The 15,736-nt window shown below is 52.8% G+C and overlaps 1 protein-coding gene and 1 long non-coding RNA gene across 6 annotated transcripts in view; one reads left to right on the plus strand and one right to left on the minus strand.

Annotated features, from left to right (window-relative positions):
* Slc12a3 (solute carrier family 12 member 3) overlaps positions 1-15,736 on the minus strand; it is a 30,255-nt gene that overhangs the window by 3,684 nt on the left and 10,835 nt on the right. For 3 of the 5 annotated variants that reach the window (XM_074055964.1, XM_074055967.1, XM_074055963.1), the window contains exons 14-25: positions 15,189-15,344; positions 14,393-14,492; positions 12,883-12,994; positions 12,471-12,611; positions 11,159-11,265; positions 9,868-9,950; positions 9,530-9,607; positions 8,946-9,047; positions 7,169-7,280; positions 4,110-4,196; positions 3,460-3,595; positions 1,992-2,059 (exon numbers count right to left, since the gene is read on the minus strand). In XM_074055964.1, coding sequence (XP_073912065.1) covers positions 1,992-2,059; positions 3,460-3,595; positions 4,110-4,196; positions 7,169-7,280; positions 8,946-9,047; positions 9,530-9,607; positions 9,868-9,950; positions 11,159-11,265; positions 12,471-12,611; positions 12,883-12,994; positions 14,393-14,492; positions 15,189-15,344 — 1,282 coding nt within the window. The remainder of the gene's footprint in view (positions 1-1,991; positions 2,060-3,459; positions 3,596-4,109; positions 4,197-7,168; positions 7,281-8,945; positions 9,048-9,529; positions 9,608-9,867; positions 9,951-11,158; positions 11,266-12,470; positions 12,612-12,882; positions 12,995-14,392; positions 14,493-15,188; positions 15,345-15,736) is intronic. The other 2 variants (XM_074055966.1, XM_074055965.1) reach the window with 1 other exon arrangement.
* Positions 1,309-8,432, plus strand: LOC141417409 (uncharacterized). Its single transcript, XR_012441963.1, has 2 exons — positions 1,309-2,741; positions 3,200-8,432. It is a non-coding gene; the product is annotated as an uncharacterized lncRNA (long non-coding RNA).

Consider the following 15,736-nt stretch of genomic DNA (forward strand, 5'->3'; position numbering starts at 1 on the left):
AAAAAAAAAAAAGAGGTATCTGGTTCTGACAGGAACAGGTTTTTAGTCAATTAAAGTCTGTCAGGCTGTTTCCCAGCCTGGGAGTCAAGGGAGCTTGTTAATCAGATAAACTGCTGATTGGTACATGGCAAACAACCAAATGCTGCCTCAAACTGGCTGTAGAAAAATGTGAAGTATGGCCTCCAAAATGCTGGACAATGTGAGTCTGTCATTGTCCTGATGCTGGGGAGAGTTGTTTTGTCCTCAGAATCTCTGGGGAATGCAGGGCCCCAGGCTCCACCCCGGTCTCTGATCTGGAAGGGATTGAAAAATTTGCATTTTCCATTATCTCCCCATGTTCTGAAGAAGCTGACCTTGGACTCCACTTGTAGAAAAACTGGGTGCGTCTCCAGCTTGGATTAGAAATGCACACACAGGCAGCTGCTCTGTCCTCCCCGCAGAGTTGGCCTAAGAGCCAGAGGCCCCTTTGGGCAACAGCTGTGGCTGCCAATGTGGGGTGGTGTCTTCTCTAAAATGACTATCTGTTTTGGTTTTAGCCAATCCCACCAAGGCTGATGTGGGTGTGGCTTTCCCAAGAGGCCTTGGGGCAAAAGGGGAGGAGAAAAGAGAGGGACCAGCAGGGGTCTGCCTGTCTGGATGAAATTCCTCATCCTATGGCCTGAGAGATGGGCTCATTTTAATGGCAAAGAAATTTAGAGTCACAGCATGTTGGTTGGTGTGAAAGAGGATCTTGGCAATACTTCAGTGTCACCCTTCTTTTGATCATGAAGGACACAGGCCAGAGAGACATGGAGTTACTTTACCAAGGCCACACAGTGAGCTAATGCCAGATCAAAATGCAAAGCTGCTTCTTTGAGCAGAGGTAGCACTTAGGAGGTGATGATTTACCACATGCATGCATGGGGAGGAGGGCATGCACCCCAGGCTCCACACCCACAGAGAAGTCTGGGAGCCCACCCAGCACGAAGCCATTTCTACTGCTTTGCACTCTGATCCCACCCACACCCTGGGACACTCTTGCCCTAGGAACGTTCTCTGCTGGTTGTTGGCTAAACACTTGGCAATTAAGAACTCTTTCTTTAGCACTTTCCTTTGTACAAAAAAATTTCCTCCCTGAATGCCCCGGGATGCTTGTTCTGGGCAATGCCATCACTGGGGCCCTGTGCTCAGAAGGGTCCACCCAGTTTAGTGTTCTGCTGTCACCATCTTGACACTTTTTTCAATGTCTTAAGTGACATGGGTGACATGTGGGAATGTGAGGAGACTGCCTTGGGAAGGAAGTCCACAGCCTGGCATTCTTAGTAATTGTTGAGTGGTAGAAGGTGATAGAAGGCTTGGGAAGCTATGCAGTTGGTCCCGGCTCTGTGAGAGAATGACCCGGCAGGCTTCTGGCTGTCCTCAGACTTCCCAGGCAGCCGGTTCCCAGGAAATGTGAGAAAGGCAGTTATTTGCCTTGGTAAAGGCCCCTTACCTCTGGCTGACCATGTCCTTCCTGCTGGCCTCACAGAGCCACTGTCACCTTCCACTTGCTCTGCCCTGGCCAACAGCCACCAGGGGCAGCTTGGAATCTAGTCGGAGGAGTGGGACTGGGGCAATCCTGTCTTCATTGTCTAGATTTGGCACCACATCAACTGGGGATGGCGAGTGGCCAAAGAGGATTGGGCAATTCCCAAACAACGGGAATGGTTTTGCTTCTAGAATGAGCCAGGCACCCACTTTGCCAAGCCTGTTTGGCAGGAAAATGCAGCAAATAAGCAAAGACAGCAGGGAGGGCAGCCAGCAATGCCCGGGCCACGTGAGACCCTAGACCTCTGCCAGCTGCTGCGCAGGTTGGGAGCAGGTGCGGGCCTGGCTGTGTGCTGAGTCTGCCCAGACTAGGTCTACAGGAGCTGTGCACCCTTATGCTTCAGCTGGGCTACTTCCAGAGCCCTCTTCAGAGCTGCCAGGCTTGTCCTGGCAGGCTGCCCCTCCAGCCAGCCAGGCTTACTTACATCACCACCAGCGCTGCATCTCTGGAGTAATCCAGCAGGATCTCATTCAGCCTCACCTGCCGAAGGGACTGGAACCAGGAAAAGTTGGGTGGTCACTAGCCAAGCCCTTGACTGCAGCTGACCCCCGTCAAGCCCACCTGGGCATGAGCTATTCCTCCTACCTGCGTATGGACTCTCCTGCCCAGGGAAAGACAGGGGCCCTCATGACAACTGAACACCAAGTCCACCTCCTTCAGGAAGCTTTCCTTGGTCATTCATTGCCTGACCTTCTAACTGTGATGGTAGGAAGATGAGGCACTTTACTGGGTTCACATCTCAGCTCTGACCTTCACAGCAGAGATAGCCTGAGCAAATCCCTGTGCCTCCCCAAGCCTCACTGTCTCTCTCCGGAAAGTGGGTCTGGTGACTCCTCCCTCAGGGGAATCACATGAGCGAATCTATGCCGGAGCACCAGGCAGAAGACCTGGTAACCAGAAAGAGCAGGGGGACTTGGAGCTCCACCCCCTCTGTGACAGACTCTGGTCAAACTTCCTTTGGACATTACACTTATTCAGCATTTTCCAAAGAGCCAGCTGGCTACGTGTGCACTTGGGGACAAAGTCTCCTGATGACGGGACACAGAATTCTCCAAAGCCTGAGTGGAGCAAGTTGAGTTGAGATTCCTGAGCCCAAGGCCGTCTCAAACTGTTCAGAAATGGCTGGAACTGAGGATCTCAGAGTGGATGGACACCCACTTTAGAGAATGGGGAAGTGAGTTAACTCTCCCTGTTGACATTTTGGGTGGATGTGGGATGTTCAACGGTGTTCCTGGTCTCTACGGGCTACATGACAGTGGCAACCCACGTCCCTCAGTTGTGATGCCCTAGAGGCTGAAAAATGTCTTGGGGGTGGAGGGAGGTAACAAACTGCTTCTAGTGAGGACCACTGACATGGACCACACAGGGGCAGAACTGATATCCAGCCTGGCCCTCCTTGCTGCTCACTCCACCTTAAAAAGGCCACAGCAGTCATTTGAAGAAGTGCCCCGCCTCCCTGCACACACCTCTTTTAGCCCTTGTCAGAGTCCTAATGTGCTGTCTAGGAAGGGGTGAGGGTGAAGGCCTCTAGGGTACAGTTTATAAATGGAGGGAGAAAGCCAGGCAGCTCTGGGACCCAGGACAAACTGCACCTGGATTCTCACCCCTGTGCCATGAATCTCTTCCCCCCAGGCACAGAGAAATGGGGAAGAGAGAGAGAAGGCCTCCAGGCAGCTGCACACCTTGCTGGCCACTTAACCAGGCAGGGGGACCAGGTTCCCAGGCTGGGATAGCACTGAGCCCCACAGCCGGAGGGGACCTCAGAGGCTGGGAGAGGAGAGCAGGGAGGTAGGGGAGAGGGGCGAGAATAAGAAAGCTCTGCCATGGCTATGAGTGGGTGGCTTGCATGGATGCCGCCCCCGCCCCCAGTGAGGCCCTTTCCTCCCTCTCACCTTGACTCTGTTCTTGTTAATTTCCTCATCCGAGATCTTCCAGGGGCAATCCCGCCTCATCTCGGCGACCGTGGCCCCATCCTTAAAGCCATCATTCAGGCGGAAGGGCGCAATCATGTCCTCAAACCTCTTGGTGCTGGGGAAGAGACAGTAGGTGAGGCCGGGTGAGATGCCCCATCTTCAGGAACCAGGCCTGGGAGGGAGCAGGAGGTGGTGCCACCAGGACGGACTTGTCAGCCTGAGACCCATGTGGCACTGGCATTTACCTCCCAAAAGCTTCTGTGTGGAATTCAGCCCTCACACTCAGATCTGCCATCTACAGTGACTGTCCTGGACTCTACCCTCCACCTACCCCTCCACTCAGCAGGTGGTTACTGAATGCTGTCCTGTACCAGGCTGATGTTACCCTTCTTCCCAGTCCCCTGGGCTGCTGGGCGATGAGCAAATGGGTCAATGATCTGAAGTAGAAGTTTTGTGAAGGTATAAACTGGGCACTGAATGTGCAAAGGCCCTGAGGTGCATCGTGTCCGGTGTGGGGAGCAGCAAAGGAACCAGTGGGGCTGGAGCAAGGGGACGGCAGGCAGAGGAATCTTCAGGACACATGGCTGGACCTTCTGCCTGGACCCCCCCCCCCGACACAGAGAACTCACCGTTCAGCCTGAGGCTTCTGATTGATGTCGGGAAGAATGTGAACTTCATGGAATCCCAATCGGAACTTGCTCAACAGAGAAACAATTCTGGAGGACAGATGGGAGCTTTGTAAAAATACATTCCTCCACCCAACTTTTACTAAACGCCTGCTGACTTTATAGCAGTGAGCAGAACTGTTCCCACCCTGTCTGCATGGAATTGATATTCTAACACAGGGGCGGGACAGACAGTAGGGGATATCCAAAAACTGGGTTAGATGTCGATAGGTGGATGTGCTGTTGCTGGTCCATGGACAACACCTGGAATAGCAAAGGTCAAAGGGACGGGGAGTTAAAAAGAGAAAATAAAGAGTGGCTGAGGAGCCAGGTATGGTGGCTCATGCCTGTAATCCCAGCTACTCAAAGGTGATCAGGAAGACTGAAATTAAAGGCTAGCCTGGGCACAAAGTTAGTGAGATCCCTGTCAACCAGCAAGCTGGGCATGGTGGCCCACACCTGCCATTCCAGCTATGAGGGAGGCATGGGTAGGAGAATGTTGTTCCAAGGCCAGTCTTGGGCAGAAAGCAGGAGGAGAGCCTATCTGAAAAATAATCTAAAAGCTAAGAGCTGGAGGTGTAGCTCAAGTGGTAGAGGCCTGCCTAGCAAGTGTAAGGCCCTGAGTTCAAACCTCAGTATTGCAAAAGAAAAAAAAGAAGTGGCTGAGGAAGAAAAGATAACTCAAGAACTAAGATGGTGCTGGCTTTGCATCTAATGGGAGCAGAAGCTAACTGTGTACAAGCCAGGTTGTGTAGTCAGGGGAGACTTCGCAGAGGAGGTGGCAATCTGGTTAGATGGTGTATGTAGGCCAAAGCAGGCAGGGTAGAGGAGTGTCCACATTGACACCAATGTGCCAACGAACCTTCAGAAGTGTACACCTGCCTGGGCCCCAGTGCACCACTGAGTCACAACCCCTGGGCCCATGGGATGCTGAAGTGCAGCCAGGTTGAGGACCACTGGTCTCTCTGATGGAAGGAGTACAGGTGAGCAAGGACATGGAGGTCGTGGGCGGGGGGGCCTAGGAGTGGAACAACAGCTGTGAAGGGTGGGTAGGGATGGCTTGGAGCATGCTGTGGGAGAGATGGGGGCAGAGGAGCCTGTAGGAGCTGCCTGGCCCCACTATCAAGCCTCTGTGGACTCCTGAACTTGGGGGTGGGATTTTTGTTTTTTCAGCATTGGGGTTTGAACTCAGGGCCTCATCCTTCCTAGGCAGACGTTCTACCACCTAAGCCAATCCACCAGCCCCAGGGGATGGGAGTTTTGAAAGCAGAGCTGTGGGCAGCCTCATCACCACGTACAGCAGTGGCAGTGGGACCGGCAGGTGTGGGGTCATGGGGAAGGAAGATCACGTGGCCCATCAAGAGCCGGTTGGGTGGCAAAGCAGTCTTCATAACCTCTGTGTGAGGGACACCTGCTACCCAATATGCCACGTCCCTCAGCTAAACCAATCTCAGGGAGCCCAGCTGCTGCCCAGGAAGTGGAGACTGTGACACGGCCCCCTTGGCCTGTTTACTCTGTAGAGAGCCCAGAAGCCAGGTGCTGCTGTCCCAAGCAACGCTGTCCTTGGCCTTTCCAGGAGGGGAGCTCTCAGTGGTGAAGTTCTCAGAGGGGCGAGGACAGAGATGGGACTGCTGGGTTGTCCCGAGTGCACAAAGACTAGAGGGAGAGCTGTCCCAGGGGTGCCATCCTGGCACAGGATGAGGGTTAGGGGTGCCCTCATCTCCTAACCCTGGGGTGTCACAGTCAGGGTTGCTGCAAAAGGCACTGGAGGAACGCAGGGTTCTCTGTGGGCAACTCCCAATCTCCTACCCCACCTGTCTGAACAGGCGGCATGTGGGGACTTTTGACCTCACTCGACCTTGTTGTAAAGCTGCAGTTGTCCAGCTCCTATAAACTCTGCAGGCGTGTCACCTGCCTTACTATTTGTTTTCATGTCTGTTTAAATCAACTCACATCCTGACTTCATGCTATGATTTAAATTTGGCTTGTTTAACTCAGGTAGAAATTTAACTTTCTAGGTTCCGTACTGAGAGGACAGAAACTTAATTCACCTACAGAGTTTAGAGTCAGGGCCTCTGGTGGTGACAGGATTGGATAAGGTCATCAGTGTGGAGCACCACCACCCCAGCCCTGGACTGAATTCTGGTGACTTTATAAGAGGAGGGAGACCTGTGCCTTCTGTCTCTGGCCTTCTGCAAACTTAGGGCACTGCCAGCAAAAGGCCATCATAGATGTGGCCCCTAGTCCTTGCATTCCAGAACCAAGAGTCAAAAAAACCTCTCTTCTTCATAAAGTAGAATGCCTCAGGTGTCTCATTATAGTAATGAAAAATGGACTAATACACTTAGCTCCATTTCAGAAAGAAATTTTATATTATAATTTCAAAGAGAAAACAGCATCTCTTGCCAGAAGGAGGTAACAATTCAAACCCATGTAAATAAACCAATGCCATTAAATTCTGCCAGAAGCCATGGCCTCTGTCTCTTCTTAGGCAGAGAGCTTTGTTCAGGTGCCAAGTCCAATGTTAACCAAGACTTTCTTGCACCAAGTCAGAAACAGAAGTGGAGGGGGATTAAAAGTCACTTCTCACCAAAAGATTCCCTAGTATTTGCCATCCCATCTCTTGACTCGTCACCTCCTGTCTCCACACAGCGTGTGTAGCACACTGCGGGGACACTGCCCTGAAGGAATCTAACCCTGTTCACGTCTCAGGAAGAAGGCTTGTCCACTTTGCCTTTCATACGGGTCTCCCCTTGAGGAGTTTTGTGATTTCAGAACTCTCCTCCCCTCCCTGTCACAGCAGAGACCAGGGCTGGGACGTCTTATGAAAGGAGGACAGGAAGCCAGAATACTCTGGAAAGAGAAAAGGCCCTGCTCCTGCCCAGAGCCCCAGTCACCAGTACTGTGCCTGGAGAGAGCTAGCCTGGGCTTTGGGACAATCCCAGGTCCGCTGAGGAGGTGGCAGGTGGCAGTGGAGGCCAGGCGGGAGGGAAGGGCGTGGCCCTGCTGGCCTGCCCACTTACGCCTTTCTCTCCTGGTCCATCCTGTTGATCTGGCCCCCCACGAACACACGGATCCGGCATTTGCCCCAGCTCTTCTTGCGGTGGAGGAGGTAGGGAATGAGGAGGGTGAGTCCTGACGTGGAGGGTCCCAGGAGATAAGAGAAAAGCACTCTCAGGGCAGGGCCCTATGTGGGTCCTGCCCCACACTGCCGAGGGAAAACCCCTGCCCCTCTCTGGACCTCAGTTTTCCCATCTATACAAGCGCTCACCCAGGTAATCCCCAGGTGCCATGCGCTCAGTGGGCTGGGTTTCTTTGGCCAACACAGTGGCTTTGAATAAGCAAGCTGGCATTGGCTAACTAGACCACTAGGACTGCGTGACAATTGAACATTCGGCCAACGAGTGGGAGCTCTCACCTCTCCCTGTCACCTCTCTGCTTAAGGCCAAGGACCATGTGTCAGGGCATAATTTTCTGTGCCTCAGTTTCCTTATTTGTGGAGGAGACTGCATTCGGTTAGCTCTGAAGAGCATTGGTGCCAGACACACAGTCAGTAACTGCTCAGCCTACATTAACTACCATTAACACACATTAATCTGTGGGTCCGAGGACCTCTGCTCAGATACCAAAATCCACAGATGCTGGTGCCTTATACAAAGTGGTGTCGTACCTGTGTAGAATCGACACGATCCTCCCCACGCTTTAAGTCGTTTCTTATAACACCTACTGCATGTGAATGCTATGGAAATGGCACTTGCGCTGCATTGGTTAAGGAACAATGACAAGGAAAAGTCTGTGCAAGTTCTGTGCAGACAATTTTTCTCTCTGAATACTTGCGATCTGCGATTGGTTGAAGCCATGGGTACAGAACCTGCAGATACGGCAGGTGGATCCTACTCCATAGGAGCAGAGACATTCTCTCTCTCGGACTCTATCAAAGGTGCAAACACGCCAGATGCAGGTGGCTCATGCCTGTTAGCTAGCTACTCAGGAGGCAGAGATCAGGAGGATCTCGGTTCGAAGCCAGCCCGGGTAAACAATTCACAAAACCCTATCTTGAAAAAAACCCATCACAAAAAAGGGCTGATGGAGTGGCTCAAGGTGGAGGCCCTGAGTTCAAACCCCAGTACCGCAAAAAGAAAATGGTGTTATGATAAAGCTTGAGTCATGTTTTAAGAAAATAGGCAGTGGTGTGTGCGTGGGAGGAATCAGTGGGGGGATCAGCGCAAGGGGGAGGAGAAAGAGTGGGGGTGAATTTTATTGAAGTATATCATATGCATGTATGAAACTAGCAGAATGAAATCCACTAAACAGTGTATCAAATTGATAAGAAAGAGTAATAGAGGGGTGAATTGATCAAAGAACATTCTATGCATGTATGGAAGTAGCACAATGAAACCCCTTTGTACAATGAACTTATGCTAATAAATGTTTAAAAAGAAAAGAAAAGCAGAAGGTATGTTTCTATGAAGAAAGAACATCCCTACCCTTTCCTGTGCACACCCCGTCTTCCTTATTTATGTCATGTACTGGGACCCCCCAAGGTCAACCAGTTCTACCTCCTGTTTAGCCCAGCTCCTTCCTCAAAGTTCTCCATTTTTCAGCTGAAACAACTGGAAGCCAGGGAGAGGGGCCCAGTAGGGCTCCCTTAAGCTCACTGGTGGGCCTGGACCCTTGTCCCCTGTGCTGGGCTCTGGTCCTGCCAGAGGCCTTGACCAGAGTAGCCAGGAAGGGCAGGCCAAGAGCTGCAGACAAGGAGGGAGGAAAGAGCCAGGGCCGAGTGAGGGTGAGGGGCCTGACCTCCATCATCGAAGAGCCAGTAGATGTCAATGGTCTTCTTGCCCTGCTCAGACTGGAAGATGGTGCGTGCCTGCTCCTCCCGCACCAGGGCCTCGGCATCCACTGCAGGAGAGGGCAGCAGATCAGAGCTTGGTGAGCACGCTCAATGCCTAACACTGCCTGAAAACGGCCTGCTGCCCTTGGAGGTGGGCAGGCCACTTGTCACTTCCATCTCTCACAAATGCCACAGGATGGCTTGTGCCTGCTGAAGATTCCCTTGCCCCTCAAGGCATTGGTGAAAGGTGGGGACACCAATGTGCCTTTCCCTGCACCTACCCTGGCAAGATTCTTGATTCCCCAACAGGCCAGCAATACTTTTTTGGCAGGGTGAGGTGTTGGGGATCAAACCCAGGGCGTCATACATACTAGGCAAAGACTTTACCACACAGCTACAACCCCATCCCTGGGCTGACAATCTTTAACAAGTTCCTCCAGTTACCCAGCCTCTCCCCTCTCAGAAAAACCATCTGCCTTTGGTCATGTTCTCAGGTGACCTGTCACTGCAGGGCAGAGTGCCCTGAGGCTCCAAATGGGTAGGAACTGACCTGTGCTGGACACAGAGGGCCTGGCCCCACTCTTGCTGGCCTCTTTGCCATCCTCCGCTGGGTTAAACATGGGATTAACTGTAGAAGAGGGCACAGCTGGGTCTGAGGCTCTCCTCACCCAGTACCTCTGGGTTCCTCACCTCCTGGGGCTCCCCTAGCACTAGGATGAAAGTAGCTCCTTTCCTCCCCAGTCCCTGGGGTGTCTGATCACATGCTGCCATTGGTTGAGACAGGGCTCTCATGAACTCTTTGTCCAGTCTGGCCTTGAACTATCCATACCCATCCTGTTCTGGTTTTTAACCAGGTATGGGGATGGGGCAGGTCCAGCCAGTACTCACTGTGTGCCTGCATCACCTCAGAGATGTTGAGCCCCTCACGCATTCTCATGATGCACACACCATAGTTGAAATCAAAGGCATCACTGGAAAGAGGAGGTCAGGGTCAGGCTTCTCTCGGAGAGGTGACCTAGCTCTAAGGAGACCAGATGTCTAGAGTAGGCCCTGCTTCCTACCATACTCCTTTCTCCTCTGGGTCTTAGTTTCCCTATCTGTATAGTATGCAGTCCAAATTGGACAGTCACCCAGGGGGGGACCAAGTCATGCCTGTGTACCAGCACATTTGGGTAATCCTCACGACCCCGCGACAGAGGTGGGGATGGTGGCGATTAGCCCCACTTAATAAATGCACAAACTGAGTGTTAGGGATCATCAGCTGGGATGAAGATTATACAGCTGAGACCGTAAACCAAAGAGCAGGCGTGCACACCGGCATGGCTTCACTCGTGATAGGCTGGCTACAGGGGCGTCTAGAAGGCTCCTGCCCCACTATGTGCTTCCTGCCTGCTGACACAGTGCCACGAGACACTGTGATGGCTTAGTCTGTCAGGCTAAGCATTGTCCTCCCTAGGTTCCTTCATTGCACATCTCCGGACTGCCTCGGAATGTCGCCCAGCTGGGGGAATCTGGAGGCCAGGTTTTCTGCCACCTCCTGTTGTGATTTTTCTAGAGGCAGCTGGGACGATGCTGAGTCACGGCGCTGGTTAACATTTTAGACCTCCATGCTCAGCCTGGTGTTCATTAACGGTACCACATATTGTCTCTCTGTGCACTGGAAGGTTGAAAGCAACCTGGACAGGCAGTCTTGGGACTGTGCACAGCAAAGATCTGGAAGCATCAGGGCTTGAAGCCAACCCTGAAACCCTCAGGGAGCTCAGTCCTGGGGCCCAGTTTCACTTCTCTGCTCAGTGGCACCACTCAGAGCCCTCGAGCTGGTTACCTGGGCATGAGGTTTTCTCCTAAACACCCACGTTTTTGCCTACTCTGAAACATTAAACTATCTGGCAAAAGTGGGCCAGCATTTCTGCATGGGCCCAGCTGGCAGGAGCCAATAGCAGCTGCTTTCCCCTGTTTGCCACAATCAGCACTACTCCCCATTGTCCCACACTGGCCCACTTCATATTCTATGTCACCTGCCAGACCCCTACTGACTTTGATTGGCATCCATAACCCTCAAGTCATGCTGCCCCATTCCTCCCCAGCCTTGAGCAAATGGACTCACCTCTCACTACTTCCACCCCACTTCCCCAGGCCCAGGAGACCCCAGTGGCCCACTGGCCTCTCCCTCACTCACTGCAGGATGTCAATGTAGTCCTCCACCGTGGCCGGCGGGGCAGACCTCCAGTTCTTCTTGAATCCCACCACCAGAATGTTGGGCTTCATTCTTCCCAGCCCTGCAGCCTGCGGCAGGGGGGATAGGGGGAACACACAGGACCGTCAGTTGGGGCAGAGCTGGCGGCCAGGCCTGCGGCTGGTAGGGTCTCTGTTCTGTGACCGGGGTGGAGCTCTCACTCAGCCTAGCCACCTCCCAGCCATGCTGCAGGGGCTCAGGAAATGTGTTCCCCTCTTCAGGGTCCTGTCCACCTGGATCCACCACGAGAAGTTGTTCCTGTGTCTCCTCCAAGCCTGGCCAACAACTGGCTGTCCTGGAATGCCCTGGTCCCTGCTTCTCGACAACTTACTTCTCCTAACAGAAGACTGGAATTTAGTTGTCAAGTTTAGAGTATTCCTGGGCCATCTAAACCATTGGCTTTTATATTTTTCTCTCTTTTAAAAAATGTCTTCAGATTTAAAGACTTTTAGATGAAATTCACGTAACTAAATTAACCTTCTTAAAGCGTACAATTCAGATTAAACAAATGCAATTAAACATGGTCAAAAGCAAGCTGGATGCAATGATTCATGCCTGTAGTCCCAGCTACTCAAGAGGCTGAGGCAAGAGGATCTTTGCTTGAGCCCAGGAGTTCAGAGCCAGCCTGGGCAACCTGGTGAAATCCAGGCCAGCCAGGGTTACATAGTGAGACCCTATCTCAAAAAAACAAAACACAACAAAATAAAAAGAAAAACAATAAAATCCAAATTGTACAGTTTGGTGGCATTTAGAATATTCCCTATGCCATCGCCCTATCTACTTCCAGAATATTTTTCTAACACTTAAAAGAGACTCCATGGTTAAATTTTTGAGTCAGAGTGAGAACTAGTGAAAAGTACCCTCACCTGCTGACTCGGGATAATGACTGCTATTATTTTATCCATGCCTCTCACTGCAGGCATGAGAATATGGAGCTCGGGAGAATGTTCTAGATCTTGATCTGAGTGGTGGTGATACACTGGGTGGGGTCTTCATAGGCAAACATTTATCGACTGATACACTTAATGGGTTTTCAATTTATTGTATATTATTATAATTGAAAAAAAAAAAAGAATTCAAAATCAGGACCTAGCCAAGGTCCAGCACCTGCAGCCTTCTGTGTCAGGTGCCTGGGGCCCGGACACCCAAGAAAGGGGAGGAGGGACTCCTGTTGTTTAAAGTAGACCCCAGATTTTCTGCCTTTTGAGCTGTCACACCGAGTGACGAGTCCTGCAGGGAGAACAGCCCAGCACACCTGCATGAGGATCTGGACCCCGCTGCGGAGGTCCTCAGCAATGACGTCCGAGTAGAACGCCTTGATCTTCCTCTTGTTCAACCACTTGGTGTGCCCATTGGCAATGAGCCGGAGCTCCGGCATCCTCTGCTTGTGGGGTCCCTGTGAGTGAGGGGACAGATGACATCAGGGGCTGTCCTCAGGCCCAGCAAGTGCCCGGTGGCTTCCTTTACACAGTTGGGGACGGGAAAGGGCAGCAGGAGGGGAGGAGAGGGGGTCGGAGAAGGTGAGCAGGGAGAGGCAGGGCAGTGAGGACCAGGAAGGGGAGAGACCTGGGCTTGCCGCACATCCCGCCCCACCCCTGCTGTGCATCGCATCCAGGAAGCTCCCCCAGGAGTACAGATGGCCGTGCCCCACTCCAGAGGACACTCACGATGAGCACATGGCCACAGATCATCAGGCTCAGGTTCTGGGTGAAGGTGCCCACGAAGTCTACCAGGGCTGGGCGGAAGTTGGGGGGGCCCGTGAGCACCAAGCACTGGGGGCTGAGGAGGGAAGTGAGAAGGGCAAGAGCCTTCAGGAGAGGGCCCACGGGGGTCCAGATGCCAAAGGCAGGTACCTCAGGAGCTCTTCTACCAGAACCCTGGTATGGCCTCAGGCAAGACCCGTGGGATTTGTCTTTTCAGCTGTGACTCCAGAGCTCTTCCAGTTTTTTGGGGGGGTTGGGGGGCATACTGAGATTTGAACTCAGGGCCTCGAGATTGATAGGCAAATGCTCTACCACTTGAGCCATGCCTCCAGCCCTTTTGCTTTTAGTCCATTTTTCAGCTAGGGTCTCTCACTTTTGCCCAGGTTGGCCTTCAGACTGAGATCCTCCCATGTAGTTGTGATTTACAGGCGTGAGTCACAGAACCCAGCTTGTTTTTGAGCTAGGGTCTCACTAACTTTTGCCAGTCTGGCTTCTTATCTCTACCTCCCAAATAATCTTCCAGGGTTTTTTGTTTGAACTCAGGGCTTTGCAAAGCAGGTGCTCTTACCACTTGAGCCCATTTTGTTCTTGTTATTTTGGAGATGGGGTCTTGAGGTCTATTTGCCTGGGCTGGCCTCAAAGTATGATCCTCCTGATCTTAGCCTCCCAAATAGCTAGGATTATCAGCAGGAGCCACCTGCACCTGGCTCTTCCAGTTTTTTCGATGGCCATCACAGTAGAACTATCTTGTCCTTCCTGGTCTGACCCACTTGACTTTCCTCCTTTGCCCTGCCCAGCCCAGTGCGGGACAGTGATGGGCAGGATAAAGACTGACCATGAGGAGACCTGTCATTTACAAACTCACTGTGTTATCTGGGCAGGCCACTGAGCCTCTGTGTTGAGAGGCAACACAGGGTAGTGGTTAAGGGACCCGGCCAGAGACAGGCAAAGCCACACTCATTGGGTCATTTACTAGCTGTGCAAGCAGGGGTCAGTTACATAACCTCTCTGGCTTGGGGTTAGTAATATGGACCTCAGAGGTTTGTCATGAAGCCATGTTAGACTCTTGGTGACGTGTCTGGCTCACAGTAAGTGTAACATAAACAGATCTCTGATTATGAGGACAGTCGGGGAGGAAGGAGATGGAAGGTGAATGATTCTCCTCACTATGAAGGGGAACAAGCTTTGAAGAGGACCTGGGGAAGCTTGTCACTGTCAGCATCCAGGATTACTGTGATGAGAATAACACCAATTGTCCTTACAGCAGAGCAGCTTCCACTATGGTGACTGAGGCACAGGGGGTGCCCCTTCCATGCTTAGTCCCCCTTGGGCCATGCTAACCCCGGTCCCTGATGGCCGGGTGGTGTTCTACTCCCTCTGCTCGCTCTCCAAGCACCACCAAGCCCCTCTTGGTCCTGCTGTGTGGGGCCATGCCCGACCCGGGCTCCCAGGCCAGCTCAGAAGCTCTGCTCACCGGTAGTTCTTGATATGGTCCTCCACCTCGTTGAGGCCCACGGTGTAGCTCAGGGCCAGGTTGTAGGAGCCGGCCTGCACCGAGGAGCCCCAGTTCACCTCTTGAGGGTAGGGTCGGAGGGGCGAGAGCGAGATCCAAAATTACCAGAAGAAAACAGTCATGTGAGGGAGGGAAGGAATGCCAGCCTTCAGGTGCAAGGCATCTTGGGAGCAGGGCTACCCAGCAGGTGGACAGCCGGCAAATCTGTCCCTAATGGGCCAGGACTGGAGCCCAAGGACTGGACAGTTACATAATTAAAGTTTATAATCAAAGTATTAAACTCTACAAAGTATTCTCCCACCTTGGTAAACACACCTTCACCATGACCCTGACATTCAGGTTCACATGTGGAATTCTAGGCTCTCTTATAGTTGGGTTTCTGGCACTCAGATTGTGGATGCCCTAAGGTTCCTTCTGCATGCACATAAACCCTCCTGCTCAGTGTCTGGCTTTGTCCACCTGTCCTTCACACAGCCACCCTTGGCCACCCTTCAGACCTGGGCACCCATACCACAGGTAGCCTGTCTCAGGAGCTGACTTCAGGGCCCTTGGAGCTGGAAATTCCTAGGTCCTAGGGTGGCCAAATGGGGAGGTGTGGCTGTCAGTGGGCATGCCCCTTTCAGCATCTTGTGTCATGGGGAGGGAGGAGGTAGGTGACACAAGGCCAGCTGAGGCAGGAGCAGGCCTGTCTGCATGGCTTCCTGTGGTGGGGACTAAACCCTGGGGGACAGAACTCAGGCAGCCTGAGCCCACACACCTGGCTTCTTGTAGATCACGTACAGCAGAAGGAAGAGGACAACTCCAATGGCGATGAGAGCCGCCCACCAGGTAAGAAGGAACATGATGACCACGGAGATCACTGCTCCAAACAGTGCTGTCCACTTGCTATAGTAGCGGAAGGAGGGTCTCCACCCTGGGTAGGGCCAGGCTCAGTGCACGTGCCCCATGCTCAGGAGCTGCCTCTGGGGCCAGAGCTGCAGCAGGGTCGAGCAGCCATGCCACAGTGCCCGGGGCTGTGCCCACCACCCAGGATCTCCAAGGCCCCCACCCATCTATCCTCCCGGGAGGGGCTTGCAGGCACTGGGGTGGACCACATCCCTGTCTGGCTGGCATTTCACCATGGCAACAGGCTACACCAGGCCAGAAGCATCCAGTTCTGGCCTAGCGGGGCCACTGGACACGGAAGTCAGCAAGAGTGCCACACCCACGGTTCCCATGGAGCCATGAACGGGATGGAAGGGGAGGACATGATTGTGTCTGGCTCCACAGCAGGCCAGGCCATGACTAGTGACAGCTGCTCCAGGG

This window comes from Castor canadensis, chromosome 15 (assembly GCF_047511655.1).
Source record: "Castor canadensis chromosome 15, mCasCan1.hap1v2, whole genome shotgun sequence".
In the NCBI taxonomy this organism is placed as follows: domain Eukaryota; kingdom Metazoa; phylum Chordata; class Mammalia; order Rodentia; family Castoridae; genus Castor; species Castor canadensis.